The 15200-nt window shown below is 43.7% G+C and overlaps 3 protein-coding genes across 3 annotated transcripts in view; 2 read left to right on the top strand and 1 right to left on the bottom strand.

Moving 5' to 3' along the window:
- Window positions 1–277: 277 nt before the first annotated feature.
- LOC132474496 (solute carrier family 35 member F2-like) lies at window positions 278–6158 on the top strand. The gene is made up of 8 exons (XM_060075251.1): window positions 278–527; window positions 1841–2016; window positions 2202–2329; window positions 2576–2735; window positions 3220–3376; window positions 3788–3840; window positions 4307–4461; window positions 5263–6158. Exons 1-8 carry the CDS (start codon window positions 481–483, stop codon window positions 5578–5580), a joined length of 1194 nt encoding a protein of 397 aa, XP_059931234.1. The 5' UTR covers window positions 278–480; the 3' UTR covers window positions 5581–6158.
- A 179-nt stretch (window positions 6159–6337) lies between these two features.
- On the bottom strand, window positions 6338–11501 carry rhbdd1 (rhomboid domain containing 1). The gene is made up of 8 exons (XM_060075261.1): window positions 11253–11501; window positions 10881–11044; window positions 10428–10707; window positions 9903–10035; window positions 9711–9799; window positions 9558–9608; window positions 9275–9403; window positions 6338–8274 (listed from the first exon to the last, which is right to left on the bottom strand). Exons 2-8 carry the CDS (start codon window positions 11034–11036, stop codon window positions 8180–8182), a joined length of 933 nt encoding a protein of 310 aa, XP_059931244.1. The 5' UTR covers window positions 11037–11044; window positions 11253–11501; the 3' UTR covers window positions 6338–8179.
- A 728-nt stretch (window positions 11502–12229) lies between these two features.
- The window catches only part of eml2 (EMAP like 2), a 21659-nt gene continuing 18688 nt past the window's right edge, over window positions 12230–15200 (top strand). Inside the window, exon 1 of the mRNA XM_060075203.1 lies at window positions 12230–12528. Coding sequence (XP_059931186.1) covers window positions 12342–12528 — 187 coding nt within the window. The 5' untranslated portion in view covers window positions 12230–12341. The remainder of the gene's footprint in view (window positions 12529–15200) is intronic.

The following is a 15200-nucleotide window of genomic DNA, read 5'->3' as shown; positions in this document are numbered from 1 at the left end:
ATTAATACTATAGGCCTATATGTATACAATGGAATTATTTAAATCTGCAAAAAATGAAAATATTCCAAATATAAAATCGGTTCAAGGCAATCGGTCCAGATCGGAAATGTGCTCGCTTTCTTCGTTGTCACCTTTATCTTAATGTTAATCATGATTACCAATCGTTAGCCTAGGCTATTTAGGTAGTTGAATCCGAAACAGCCCAATTACCTACTTTTTTTTTGTCTCATTACTTAATCTTATCAACTGTCACCTCACCACGCCTATCCACTTAAATACTCATTATTAGTTTTTATTGCAAATCAGGGAGCGATCTTCGCCCTCAAATTCAGTGTTAATCATTTAGCCCTCGTAACGCAGTAACAGAGCGGTAAGACATTTGTAGGCTACTCGCTCATCATGTGGTTGGCTTACCAGTATGGGTGATAAACAGTCCGAAGAAGTATCCAGAGACACAAGCAACGAAGACGAGGAACGGGAATGACCACGACTATGGGGAAATTCGACATGAAGATACTTTTCAACTGGTAAGTTCTTAGTGAAAGATACGTTTTTATTTGATGGCAGACACACACACACACACACACACACACACACACACACACACACACACACACACACACACACACACACACACACACACACACACACACACACACACACACACACACACACACACACACACACACACACACACACACACACACACACACAGAGAGACAGAGACAGACAGACAGACAGACAGACAGACAGACAGACAGACAGACAGACAGACAGAAGCTGTATGTGTATTGTATGTGTGTATTTAAAAGCCCAAATATCGAGTTCAACATTAGCCATAGTTAGGCAAGGCAAGGCAACTTTATTTATGCAGCACTTTTCATACACGAGGCAGACTCAAAGTGCTTCACATTGAAACATTGTTATACAATAAAATAAAAGAATAGAAAATATATATAAAAGAGTTAAAAAAGCATTTTAAAAAGTGATAAAGTATGCTGTACATAAGTTTCATTCCCCTTTTGTAAGTATGTACAACTGCATCGTCCCTATCAAATTATACAAATCACTGCATTTAATATAATAACTGCTGCGGCCGGTTACAGTCCAAATTCATACATTCTTCCTTAGCTGAAATACTTTTTTCAATAATTTCATTAAATCATTGAACTCAGAATTTGGAGCCTGTATTCACTGTATTAATTGTTGCTATGAAGGCGTTCCCCAGAGATTATAATACGAAATGATTAGATACCACACATCTTAATGGTTTAACAGCAGCCTATCGGTTGACAGTAGTTTAAATACTGCAAAAAGCGTTTCAGAAGATAAAAAAAAAATTTAATGAGAGATGCTTTCTGTCGATACTACACTTTATTGATGAAACATGATTCATATTATTAAATTTATTTTTATATTTTATAAATATAGCCTACATGTCTGGATCAACAACTTCAAGTGTTTTAAAGTTTGAATATACATCAATATACATTCATTAAATATATGTAAGGGAAATCTTGAAGATCATTTCAGAGTTATAATGTTTGTATCATAATGACAGCCATTTCAGTAAATCACATTCCTGCTCTCTGAAATAAATGTTGTTTAATTGAATTTGTTTAATTAAATGTTGGATGGATGGAAACATTCAACGTTCATAATTAAATCAGACAAAGAATTCATTGTGCTGCTTTGGCAGAGGTCCGATGTCATCCCGCACCCATCTTGGAAGTTTTCCCTTTTAGGCTTTCAGACTGTAACCGTTGTTAGGGGAAACACAATCTTGAAGCGCAAAAGTAAATCAAAAGTTTGATTTGCTATTTGATTGAATGCTCATCAGGCAGCTAGCCAAGACGCTAGCCATGGGCCAAGGCCTGGCTCTGCTCATCTGTGGGACGGCCATCTCGTCTCAGTACCTGGCATCAGACTACCACGTCAACACACCCATGCTGCAGAGCCTGCTGAACTACGCCCTGCTGTGTATCACCTACACCCCCATGCTCTTCTTCAGGACAGGTAGGCCTCCCACGCCAGAGCGACACATGGTCCCTAAGTATAGAGCAGGTGTTCATCCACACACACTGTAAAGAAGAATTCAGTGGAACCGTCTACAATGCATTATACGATGTAGAAATCCACCGAGCAAACAAGGAGATCCACACGGATGCTGAACCTGATGGTGTGACCCCTTTGAAACACAGGGGAGGGTAACATGCTGCGTATCCTGAAGCGCCGGGGCTGGAAGTACCTCCTGATGGGCCTGGTGGATGTGGAGGCCAACTACACTGTGGTGAAGGCCTACCAGTACACCACGCTCACCAGCATCCAGGTAAACACTCAGCTGGAAAACAGGTCATTGAGCTTCTGAACCATGAAACCGGCTCGATACTATTTCAGAAAAAACAGTGCTATATTGTATAGTGATATATTGTGACTGGTAACTAGTAAATGTCCATATTCATAGTGTGTGTGTGTGTGTGTGTGTGTGTGTGTGTGCGTGTGCGTGTGCGTGTGCGTGTGCGTGTGCGTGTGCGTGTGCGTGTGCGTGCGTGTGTGTGTGTGTGTGGTTCCAAAGCTCCTGGACTGCTTCATCATCCCCGTCCTGATGGTGCTATCCTGGTGGGTCCTGAAGACCCGGTACCGGCCGGTCCACTACGTGGCTGTGGTCGTCTGCCTGCTGGGGGTGGGCGCCATGGTGGGGGCTGACCTGCTGGCCGGACGGGACCAGGGATCCAGTAAGAAGGTCCCCAGGAGAGGGACCACTATCAACTATCTCATGGTTCATTATCATGGCGCATATAGAATATATATGTCATTTGCCAATGGTTATATCCAAAGTGTGAAACAGTACTGTTGCTACATACATGGGGTACACTGGGATCCCAATGGGAATCGAACCCCTAACCCTGGCCACGTTAATGCTAAGCTCTAATAACTTGGCTTGTGTTCATTCATATCCAAGTATGTAATATTTTCCTCTTTGATAAAATAGTGGAACATTATTGCCTTTTTTCCACTATTTCAACAAGTTTGCCTCTTTGAAAACTCTTGACCATTGGAGTTTGATTATGCGGCACTTTGACATGAACGCGATACTCACAACCCCTTCGTTACCGTTTCATGAATCAGTGTTTTTCCCTTCAGTCATTGGCTCATCAACAACGACTCAAAGAGAACCCAGTGCTGATGTCCCCTGTGTGCCTTTGTCCCTCCTCCCAGCCAGTAACATCCTGCTGGGCGACGGCCTGGTGCTGGTGAGCGCCACACTGTACGCCGTCTCCAACGTGTGCCAGGAGTACACGGTGAAGAACCTCAGCCGGGTGGAGTTCCTGGGAATGCTGGGCCTCTTCGGGACCATCTTCAGTACCATACAGATGTAGGTTGTGTGTGTGTGTGTGTGTGTGTGTGTGTGTGTGTGTGTGTGTGTGTGTGTGTGTGTGTGTGTGTGTGTGTGTGTGTGTGCGTGTGCGTGTGCGTGTGCGTGTGCGTGTGTGTGTGAGACGGGAAGAAAAATAAACCTAACTGGATTCTGAATAGCAGAATTTGAATAATCACGTTGAAATACATTTTTTTCTCGGAATCAATGTTTTATTTATGTTATGCTTCCTATCTTTACCCTGTTTAGTAAGTAGCACTGTTTTCTTACAGAGTTTTGCATCTAAAGTTATTGATATTGATTAAATTTGAATAACCATTGATTACCTCGTATTATAACTATTCTTTATAGAAATCTGTTCAATACAGGTTTCGTGCTGACAATCTCTTCGGCTCTTTTTGTGTTCTTCAGGGTCATTCTGGAACGACATGAATTGCCAAAGATCCAGTGGAGCTGGCAAATAGGTAAGAACCAGTAGAACTGGAAAGAAGGAATACATCCATTATAATTCAAACAAGAACAATAATACACTTTGTTATTATTGTAAGTACTATGAATTTATTTTACTTTGTTTGATTCGTTTTCTTTTCTCCATAAGGGTTCTCAATGGTTGCATAGGACATAAACTAAATTGCGATACTTTCCTATATAATGCTTTTTAATACCAGCAGGTTAGCCTAGTGGATAGCATGTTTGACGCCAGGATTAAAGGTTGTGGATTCAAACTCCAATGTTCAAGGTCTACCTGTAGGCATCTTTGAGCTGGAGGCCCTAACACCCATACCTTCTTCTTAAGACTTGTATCGGAAACAAAGACCCTTTTTTCTCCATAGCATCAGCTCAATGACGAAATATCACAAATAAGCATTTTAGTATCGTCTCATCCCCTGGCTTTCTCCTTGTTCCTCTCTCTGTATCTCTGTGCTCCAGGCCTGCTGTTTGGAGCCTACGGCACGTGTATGTACGCGCTGTACAGCTGCATGCCCGTGGTGGTGAAGCTGACCAGCGCCACCTCCGTCAATCTCTCCCTGCTCACCGCCGACCTCTTCAGCCTCTTCTGTGGCCTCTTCCTCTTCCACTACAGTGTGAGTGGAGGTGCACACACACACACACACACACACACACACACACACACACACACACACACACACACACACACACACACACACTGACACACATACTGTATATGCACACATGCATGCCAATGAATGCACACGTACGTGCATGCATGCAGACACACACATGGGACACATGAATGAAAACACACACAAACACACCCACACACACACACACAAGTATGCTCCAACACTTAATAGTACACCTCTTATTGCCAAATAATTTCTTTTTGTCAGGGTGACCTGGTTAAGTAGCTGATTGACAGGGTCACGTAAACTGTAGTCATTAACAGATCTGTTAATGACTACAGCTCAGAGTCAAAGTGTAGCCTTGTTAAATATGACACAAGTCGAGGTTTAAAGATGCAAACATGGGGTCACTGCAAAAATGACTTCATAGGGATAGCATTATTTAATCTTAACAACTAATCATAACTATGCTAATCATAACTATACCAATCATAGCAATGCTAACTATCTTTTAATGATTACAGCTCAGAGTCAAAATGTAGTGTTTCAAATATCAAATATATGCTCATAGGAATGGCATTATTGGGAATTATTCCATCCAACAACTAATCATAACTAACTTCTACTTTACTTATGATCCTGTCTTGCAAAGGCAAAATGTAGCTTGGATTGTTTTGAGATTTTTCTTAAAACAACCGTCCCTTCCAGGAGAATGTTTAGTTCAGACTTTGCTTTACATAACCTGCTGTAAAACATGTCCATCTTTCAACTAATTTCAACGTTCCCCGTTTCTTCTCTCAGTTCTCGCCTCTCTACCTCATCGCGCTGGTGGTCATTCTGTTCGGCTTCATCACCTTCAACGCCGTGCCCCTTCCCACCAGCACCCCCTCCCCTCCCTCCCCCATCACCGAGGACGATGGCTGCTATGACAACCACGCCATTAACTTGAACGAGGACGTCATTGACAAACAGGATGTTGTTGCTACTATTGTCATCCCCACAGAGGAAGGACAGGGGGAGGGTGACCAGGACACCAGATCCAAAATGGACACCAGGACTCGTATCCCAGACCGTGGATATGGGAGCTTTTCTCATGTTTTGTGCAGCACTAAAATGTGAGACGGACCCCAGCAGACAGTGGAGCGGAGTGCCATGGAGACGTTGCTGGGCTGAAGGGCTTTGGAGAACTGGTCTTCCAAATGGATAAAATCAAGAAATCCAAACGGAGCCTTGTCACTTTGCTAGTTCTGAGGTTTTTGTCTTTTAATTTAGGGTTTTAAATCTGGGTCTGCTTGGCCAAAGAAAATGTTCTTAAATCCAATTTCAGACTTTTTAGAATATGTTTTAGAATATGAATGTCCAATGATGCATTTGTTGGATCACTTTTTCCATCTTCTATGAGGATATCCCAACACATTACTTTTTTTTTTAAGTTTTAGGTAGAATTGTATTTATTTTGTTTTTAAATGAAGTGTTAATGCTGTGAAAGCACTTTTAACCTTTGACGGTTTTTCCCAGATAAATTATTCCAGCTAAACAACAAACTAATGTATTTTCTTATTTCCTTGAAACTACCTCATACATTGATTGGGATGAACTGATTAAAAAAAAAAAGAAACCAATATATATTTTAGTTTTTTGTCGACATTAAAATACATTACAGTGCACTTGGAACCAAAATAAAAGTAAAATATATCTTGATAGATAAGGGTTGCAACTGGTGATGGCTAAAAAAGGTGACAAAGGAAGGAAAAGGCGCCAAGGCCCTTTCCTTATAAACAAACTGTCGTAAGTGACTTATAAAAGCCTGTCAGTGATGTTCCGACCTAATGTATACGAAGCAGTGCTAAAAATAAGAAATACTCAGGCACATCTATTAGAATTTATTAATGTATTTTATTTGTGACATGACAAATGAATAAAAAATAAGAAATGCACAATAACCACAATAACCATCTAAAATTATAATTGTGTCTGTCTGGGCGGTGTGTGTGGAGCTCTGTCTGGGCGGTGTGTGTGTGGATTTGTGGAGCTCTGTCTAGGCAGCGGTTGACTTTGGCATTGAGAGAAAGTTTAGCCTCTCGGACACTTATATATATACTTACAGTATATAACAGAGTATAGCAGACAGAGGGAGAGTCATGACCCGCCCTGCTCGGCTTCTCATTGGCTAGTACTCGTTGATAACTTGGATGAGACTCCACCCCGCAACAACATTTCTTTGCAGATCGACACAAATCAAGTGGGAACTCTATTTGAGTTAACAATGGTGAATTTGGCTGAAAGGTGACCGTTTACACCTCTGTAGTCCAAAAGTCCATCAACCACTTATTGAAAGAAAGTGTACCACCATTGGTAACACTATCCTTATAACAAAGTATGCACAGTCAGTCCATTATGACAGCTGATCAGAATCAATGAATTATTTTGATATATTCTCTACATATTATATTCTCCCGGCCTGGGTCCTCCTGAGAAGGACACAATATGAATGTTTTCAGATTAATATTTGACAGAATAATTATCTATGAAATGTTGTGCAACAAAATATATCACATTATGTTGGCAAAAGGTAGCTGAAATGTCCACATGACTAAGCCGTTTCAGCATAAATCTAAATCTTTTTGGGATGCTTTTATGGCATATTACATCAGACGTTGTAGCTCTGTCTCCCTCTATTGGGTGCCTGCTGTTGGTAGACTGACAACCTCAAACCACGTCTCCACTGTTTTCTGACAAGGTTGTCAATGTTTTCTTGACGATTGGACAAGTCTAGCTCATGCATGGATATTGTCTTGAATTTAATTTAATGTAGCCCCTATTGCTGCCTTGAAGAAAAAGTAATTGATCGCAAATTTATCAATTAGCGACCTGCTCGCCAGGTGTGGTAGGCTTCACCTTTCACCCATGGATAATTGAATCTGCCCTAAAAGGAACCGCTGTAACCGAGTACCTGGAACTTTAGATATAATTTAATTGATACATAAAATATATCACTAAGTATCATAAAACACCACCAACTTAAGCTTCTAATAAGAAAAATAATGAAACTACAACATATAGGCAATATATTTGTGTCATTTTGCTGATATAAAAATACATGACAGTACACCAGTACACAAAAATCTGTATTTGGCATCCGCAGAACTTGATAGAATCCAAAAGTCCATCAGCTAAGTATTGAAAGCAAGTGTACCTGCTTTATATTTGTGTCACTATCATTAAACAGTATAATCTGTCCATCATGACTGCTTATGAGGATCACTGAACTCTTGGTTTCGAAACACAGCAGAGAAATCCCCTCTAACATTGACCAGGGTTCCTAAGAATGTAAATAAAACCTGGGCAACAAAAGGGGTTAAAATCAAACAAGTTCTGTGACAGAAATTCCCACAGAATTATAAAAGCAAGGTTTGTGGGGGCCTCAGTTGTTTCAATCACGGATTGTAAACTTATTCTGGTGTGTCTAGAGGGAAATTCTTCCTTGTTCTTCAAACGACTCATTTCAAATCACTTCCCTCAGTTAGCAGCCTCCACTCCACTCAGAGCGCGGTCGCCGTTAGTCACTGCATCTGTTAGAGCCACCCTCTCAGAATAGCTTAGCGCGACCCGGATGAAGGCCGGGCTCACACAGGCAACCTGTTACGGTTCAAGCTTAATGTAATATGCTTTACAGGTAGAGACTCTGCGGACACTGTATGGGGTCTCGGGAAGCCAGTCAGCGGTCAAACCTCATCAGCCTCCTCCTCCTGACCTCCTCATCGGAGAGATTGAAGCCATATGGAGGAGGAGCTGCGTCGCCCGGCCTGGGTCCTGTTGAGGAGGACAAAATAGAAATGGGTTTACGTTAAGATTTGATGGAATCATTATCTATGATTTTTAAAAGTCCATATGCTGTTTCAGTATACACACACGTTTGCAGTACTACCTGCACTGTGTGAAGCCTGTCGCCATTTTGTGCAGAATAAGTCGTTGTTACATGTTTTCATCACGCTTTAGACATTCCTTATACGAAGTGAGAGCGCAGGTTCACTATCATACCTTCAAATGAGATCGTGACGATACCGGTAGTCTGGAATAGTATTGTCAAAACTAAAACTATCATGCTTTAATTTATTCATTTATTTGGATTTGAGTAAGTCATAACTAATCATAACCTCGTAAAACACCATGATTCCTATGTTAATTACTTTTTTTTATTATTAATAACAAGTAGTAGTACACGAGTCTGAAGCCTTATGTCCTATAGGGGACGAAGAGTAGTTTGGTTCGCAGTACGGTTAGCAAAGGTGCGGTACGGATTGCGTTTCCACCGCCAAAAGTGGGCGTGACCCGAACTGAGCCATCCTCATTTTGCCCTCATCTTCAGTACTCCTCCGTTGGGGTACCGAGACGCCTGAAAGGGTGCCGGAAAATTCGAGCTACACACCCCCTCCGTTGATTGGTCAACAGAATAGTCACTTCCAGGCGACGTGGGGATAAAAACAAACAAACAGTAGCCTCGATGTATTGTTCTTTACAATGGACATGTCGCGTAAAACGCTTGCTTGGACGAACAAGGAGGTGGAGACGTTCCTCTGCATTCTTGGGTCACGATGCTATGATGTCACGATGTTTACATAGCTGCCGCGGCGATCGACAGCCGGCCTGCCATAAAGGGTACTGTCGGTGGTGGAAACACGACCTCGGAACTGAGCTGGGCTATACCGCCCCCTCCCTACCGGACTGAGGCGAACCGAACCGTACCCTGCAGTGGAAACGCGGCATTAGTTAGTAAGCGAGTCTCATCCCCATTAACATGGTCAGCTGATACCTGCGTCGTTCAGGCTGTTCCTCAGTGCTTGGTCGAGCTGCTCCTGCTCCGTCATCCCACCGGCCTGGTCCCACCTGCGCCCTGCATACTCTCCCCCCGCCGGACCACCTGACCTAGTGCCACTGTAGCCTACACACACACACACACACACACACACACACACACACACACACACACACACACACACACACACACGGCAGCTGAAAAGTGTGTAGTGCTATAGCTGCCATTTCCCCTTTGGCAGGGCACATACAGTTGTGGGTGCTGTTATGAAATACTCTACCTGAATAGGAGTTGTTTGGTTGGGAGAATCTGCTTGGCCCAGTCACCCACGCTAGTAAAAATAAAAACACCAAAACATGAGATCACAAAAATTGTAATTGTCAACAAACACAAACACAAAATCACACTCTCTCTCTCTCTCTCTCACACACACCTGCACTTGTCTTCATGATGGACTTGAGAGGACCGGCAGTGTAGAGTAGACCCACTAGGATACCAGCCAGATGACCAATCAGCGATGTCCTGTACAGACAGACACATCAATCAGCCAATCAACAACCAATGCTCTTTTTACGAGACTTGCATTATTGAACTATGAGACTGTGTGAGCAAACGGCCGACTCACCCAGGATTGGTGAGGTGAATCAGCACTAGCTCCACCCAGCTGGCGTAGCGGTTGTCCACACGGAGGCCCAGCACATGGGTCACGCCCCCTGGGTGGTAGTGGTTACTGAGGATCTTCAGGGCAAACAGAACGCCTGCACACACAACAGGGTGATGTAATGTACGTTACACTGACTGAAGAAAAACACACGGATGGGTGGATTAAAACTACTGAAATAGATGTTGCCAACATTAAACATCAACACACAAATGTTCGAGTCAACATGAAGAAATAAATGTTACAACACATCCCTGGTTAGAACATAACAAGAAAGGGAACTTAGTTAGACTGACGGGGATAATGGAACGTATCAACTGTGTTCATACGGTATGGCACAGTAACCCTTTATACTATATATTTTTTAGGGTCTTTTTTTTATGCACAGGACATTGAAGATTGTGTGTACATGTAGTTAACATGTAGTTGAGCAACAGACCTTTGAGTACAGTACAGGAACAGGTGTGTTCTTGCGTACGTGTATAATACCTGAGAAGCCCACAGCACACTGTACACTGTAAGAATGGTCATCTGTGAGAAGTGTAAGCCCCGCCTCCAGCCCCAGGTAGACCAGTCCCGTGAGCAGAGAGAAGACGGACAGCACGTAGAGGAACCAGGCTCCGCCCATACGTCGCTCCAGGTTGATGCCCTTCCACAGGAAGGACGTGAGGTTGAAGTAGAGGTGCCAATCATCTACGTGGTGGAACGGGGACAGGAAGAGGCGCCGCCAGTCGCCGTGCCAATAGGCATTCTGTACACTCACACATGCCTGGGTAACAGAGGGGAAATAACATAGGATCGTCACAATTGAAATGTGCCCTCTCTAAAGTAACTATGTCTCTTTCTGAGCTTTTCCTATAAACACACGTGAAAAGGTGTGTGTGTGTGTGTGTGTGTGTGTGTGTGTGTGTGTGTGTGTGTGTGTGTGTGTGTGTGTGTTACCTGCATTAGTGGAGCAGCGGGGAACAAATAGAGGTAAACGTTGAGGCCAAGCACACCCAGAGTAACGGGGGGGACGTTGTCAAGCCCCACCTGGAACAACTGGGAGGCCAGCAGCAGAAGACCCAACTGCGACCCCCGAGGACGCTGCCGTCGCATACTGAAGCCTTTAAAGTGATGAAGCATAAATAGTAGCAAAGTCGCATGATGATTATCTGACTAAACACCTGCTGAACCCGACGTATTCTGTGTAGCCAGAACTTAAGTTTCATATTAAGTTCAGGTTGCCACTCAGTAAGAAACAATTAAACATACAGAGGAAAAGTTGACTGAAATGTATCAAGGTATTCGGGAGAATCTTCGCCATCTGTTTACCTTTAGAATGTGTTTTGTCGATCTTCTAACCCTTTCTTCCGCGTTCTATAATTCACTGCTTTAGCCCCAGAGGAAACCCCGGGGAATACGATGGTAATCCTGAAAACAGAACGACTGCACAATGCCGTCCAGTTGAGAAGAAGTATCATACAATGTTTAGCCCACGTCACTTTGCTAGTTTTTTTGCTAACTAAAAAGAAAACTTTGAAACGACTGACGAGGGTGACCATGCTGGTCACGTGACCTACTCAAAGCGACGTAGCTAACGCAGTGTCATGAGATTGTAGATTGTAGGGGTTTAATCAAGCACATTTTTTTTTCTTTTTTTTTTGGTGGCGTCAATCAGACATGAAATTACGTCTTTATTTTAAGTAAATATTTTGGTTATGCTTTTATGGCATACACATCAGACGTTGTAGCTCTCTGTCTCCCTCTCTTGGGTGCCTGCTGGTAGTACAATGACAAACTCCAACCACGTCTGTTTACACTGTTTTCTGATGTTGTGGTTGTTGTTGTTTTCTGGGCGATTAGACAAGTCTGGCTCATGCATTGATTATTGTCTTGAATTAAACTGAACGTAGACCCAATCGTAGCTGTGTAGAAAAAGTCGTTGAGGTCCACGGCTCAAAAATTGCCTCACGTGACCACGCAATATCAATTAGGGTCCGGCGCGACAGGTGTGGTAGGCTTCGCCTTTCATCTATGAATAATTCAATCGGCCCTCAAAGGAACCGCTGAAACCGAGTACCTGGAGGAACTTCAGCTAACATTACACACGCTATCATTATTAAGCTTAAACACCACCAACTTAAGCTTCTAGTTCGCAGAGATAAAGTCGTCTATGATCGAGAAAAAACACAATTCATATTTTTATTCCTAGTCGTTGTAGTCGTGTCTTCCACAACCCTTATTAAATGACTGACCAACCGGTGCCGTTGGAGAGGCTGTTGCTATAGTAACAGCGGTGCAAAGCGCGGGTAGATCTTCGCCAGTAGACGAGGGGGAGGTGTTGGTCGGTGTAAGTGTTTGCGGGGGGAAAGTGGGAATGAAAGGTGGCGGAGGAGGTGTGTTGTTGTTTTATGTATCTGGATGTCGGGGAAACGGAGGACTCGGGAAGGTGTGCAGGGGAGACGTACAGGCGAGGAGGAATTACGGCGTCTGTACCGGAAGGTGGAGACGGTGGACGAGAGAGCGGCAGCAGGGATGACTGACAGGGTGGCTTCGTGCGGCAGCCTGTATGACAGCACTAACCTGCTGCTACAGTACTGCAACAACGGTAACGTTATTCCATCTGCTGAAAAAGACCAAGCACATTGTCTCACTGTCGTATTCCATCATGTGTAGACGTTTAATATGTCCTGCCGTAGTGGCCAGATGCATGGCTTAGTTTAGTTATTCCTGTCCGGACGTGTATGGGCCAACCTGTGTACCTGAGCACGGATCGATTTGAATTGTTTTCGGCCACTTAGCCAGCCAGACTGGATCCACGTAGACCGGCTTAGATTGTATTGCACACATGAACGTGAAGTGCAATTGGCGATAATAAATCGAAAGGCATGGCTAAAACCTACGTAAAAAATATCAGAAAAATATTATTTGAAAAATTGTAATACAATGTTATTTTATTCAGTTTTTAATAACGCATTTAATCAGTTGATCTATAGGCAATTTAGAAGTGAATCCATTCCATCTTTGAAAATGAATTAACTTCCACAGCCCATACTCATTGATGAAAACAGCAGTTTCTGAATGGATTTGTTTTAATATAATAATGCACTGTAGTTCCCTAGCGTTATAAGGTGTTTTCAGAAGCTACCTGTAGTAGCAGACTGCTTTAATTACATGCAAAGTTCTCCCTGCCGACAACAGTCCAGCGGGTCTTTTATCAGTAGGATGTATTTGAATATTATACGCTTTGTTCATACCTTCCTCTTTGAGTGTGTGTGTGTGTGTGTGTGTGTGTGCGCCATATTGAATGGCAGGTGGCAAGCTAGCCAGGGGTCTTTGTGTTTGATCCAAGCCAGCCCTCTGTCATCTTGGATCGTAACAGACCCCCTCCTGAGTCCTGACCCTAACCCCATCCCTCCTTTTTTAATTTGGTGTCACTCTGCTCTTTCATAAGATTTCATCGACTCAAAGGTCATTCAGACCGTTTGACGTCTGTGATAGAATCCCAATGTTCGTGGTCTACCGGTTACCATGGTATGCCTACCTGCTCCTTAACGACATGCATCTCGCATTCACCGTAACTCGCTCAGGATAACAGTATGACGTTGATGTAAAGCGTGGTAAGAACCCAGGAAGAAGTATTCACCAACCTGACAACCAAGTATTTAGTGCCACGCTTGTGGACTCTCGGGTCAACATGGTTCCCATGCATTGGATCACAGAGGCTCAAAGAGGAAGTAAAACGTTATCTTTCCAACATTGACTGTTCAGCAGCTGGTGCACTGCAGAGCGGGGATGGCCATCTGCGAAAGTTTCTTCAGACAAGAAACAATGGAATAATACAACAGGAATGATGGAGTCATTCAGGTCTCACACACACAGTACAGCCCCAAGCCATCTTGCATATGTAGGCTGTTATGTTCTCCTCTTCCTTCACACAGACTGAGACTCTTATCGTTGCAGCTGTACCGTTGTAACCATCTGTTAGGCAAGGTAGAGGTAGAGAGAGAGGTTTGGGGGGGGGGGGGGGGGGGGTTGTAAAGTGGCATCTTAACAAACGCAATACTGAGGTGTTGAAGCCAATGCTGCAGTGCCATCTCACACTTTGTAACGACTTCTAGATGCTTGCAGTGTAGAGGTTATTGATAAAGACCGCAAAATACTCTACAGCATCAGTTGGCTGGCATAATCTTTTCAGCCCAAACAGTAAGACAACGTATAACAACAACATTTATATCATAAAGTGCACTGCCAGCATTGCATGGAATTGAATCCAGAGGGAAGGAGGTGTTGTGGTTTGAATATCCAAATGTCATAGGGGAAGAAGCCGTTTTTTGAGGCAGGATATTCAGATGCGATATACAGGTAGTATCCTGTATCTTGATGTGGTTGAACTCACAGCTTCTAATCACATGAACTGTACTAGCTTCAGTGTTTATTGTAGATTGTTCCATTGAAAGGATAGACAGAGTGAGAGGAGGGGCTTCTTTCTTCTTTCTATGGGTGAGGACTGAGGACTTTGATGGACAGGTCTCCTTCTGGAGCGACTGACAGGGCAATCACTTCCTCTTCACCCCAGTGCCAAATTAGAGATTGTGTTGTTTCATTCAGGCTCTTCCATACAGATTAGGATAGGACCTTGTGTTAATACGCAGCCTGTCTCTCTGTATCTTAATGCTAGATTGGACGAGTTGTTACCTAAGTGAGCCTACATCAACCACACAGCACTGGCTTAGCCTGACCTGGCTTTGCATCCATGTTGGATCTCAGTTAGATTACCATCGGCTGGGAGCAGATATCGGATATCTTTCGTAGTTTGATTGGATAATTCATGTCACATGGTGAATACCTACATGCTTGCTAAAGGGTGTGTGTGTGTGTGTGTGTGTGTGTGTGTGTGTGTGTGTGTGTGTGTGTGTGTGTGTGTGTGTGTGTGTGTGTGTGTGTGTGTGTGTGTGTGTGTGTGTGTGTGTGTGTGTGTGTGTGTGTGGGGTCGTGCTCTGCAGCATCTCTTCCTTGTAGTGCCTCGCTGTGCAGATCCTGCTGCTGATGCTGTGTGTGTGTGTGCGCGTGTGTGCATTAAAACGCATGGCTGCTGGTCTGGCCCTGGGCCAGACTCCGCCCCCCTTTCTGCCGCTGTCTGCGTCCTGAGTTTACTAGACAGGGATTGAGGCAAGAGAGGAGGGAGGCGTGGCTAAGTAAGAAGGCATGGAGGAAGGGATGAGAGGGAGGAGGAGGAGGAGGAAGAGGGGACTGAGAGAGGGAGGGAGAGAACGACCC

The sequence above is a fragment of the Gadus macrocephalus genome, chromosome 16 (genome assembly GCF_031168955.1).
Source record: "Gadus macrocephalus chromosome 16, ASM3116895v1".
NCBI classification, from domain to species: domain Eukaryota; kingdom Metazoa; phylum Chordata; class Actinopteri; order Gadiformes; family Gadidae; genus Gadus; species Gadus macrocephalus.
The sequence above is the reverse complement of the archived record's forward strand: the minus strand, read 5'-3'. Positions and strand labels throughout refer to the sequence as shown.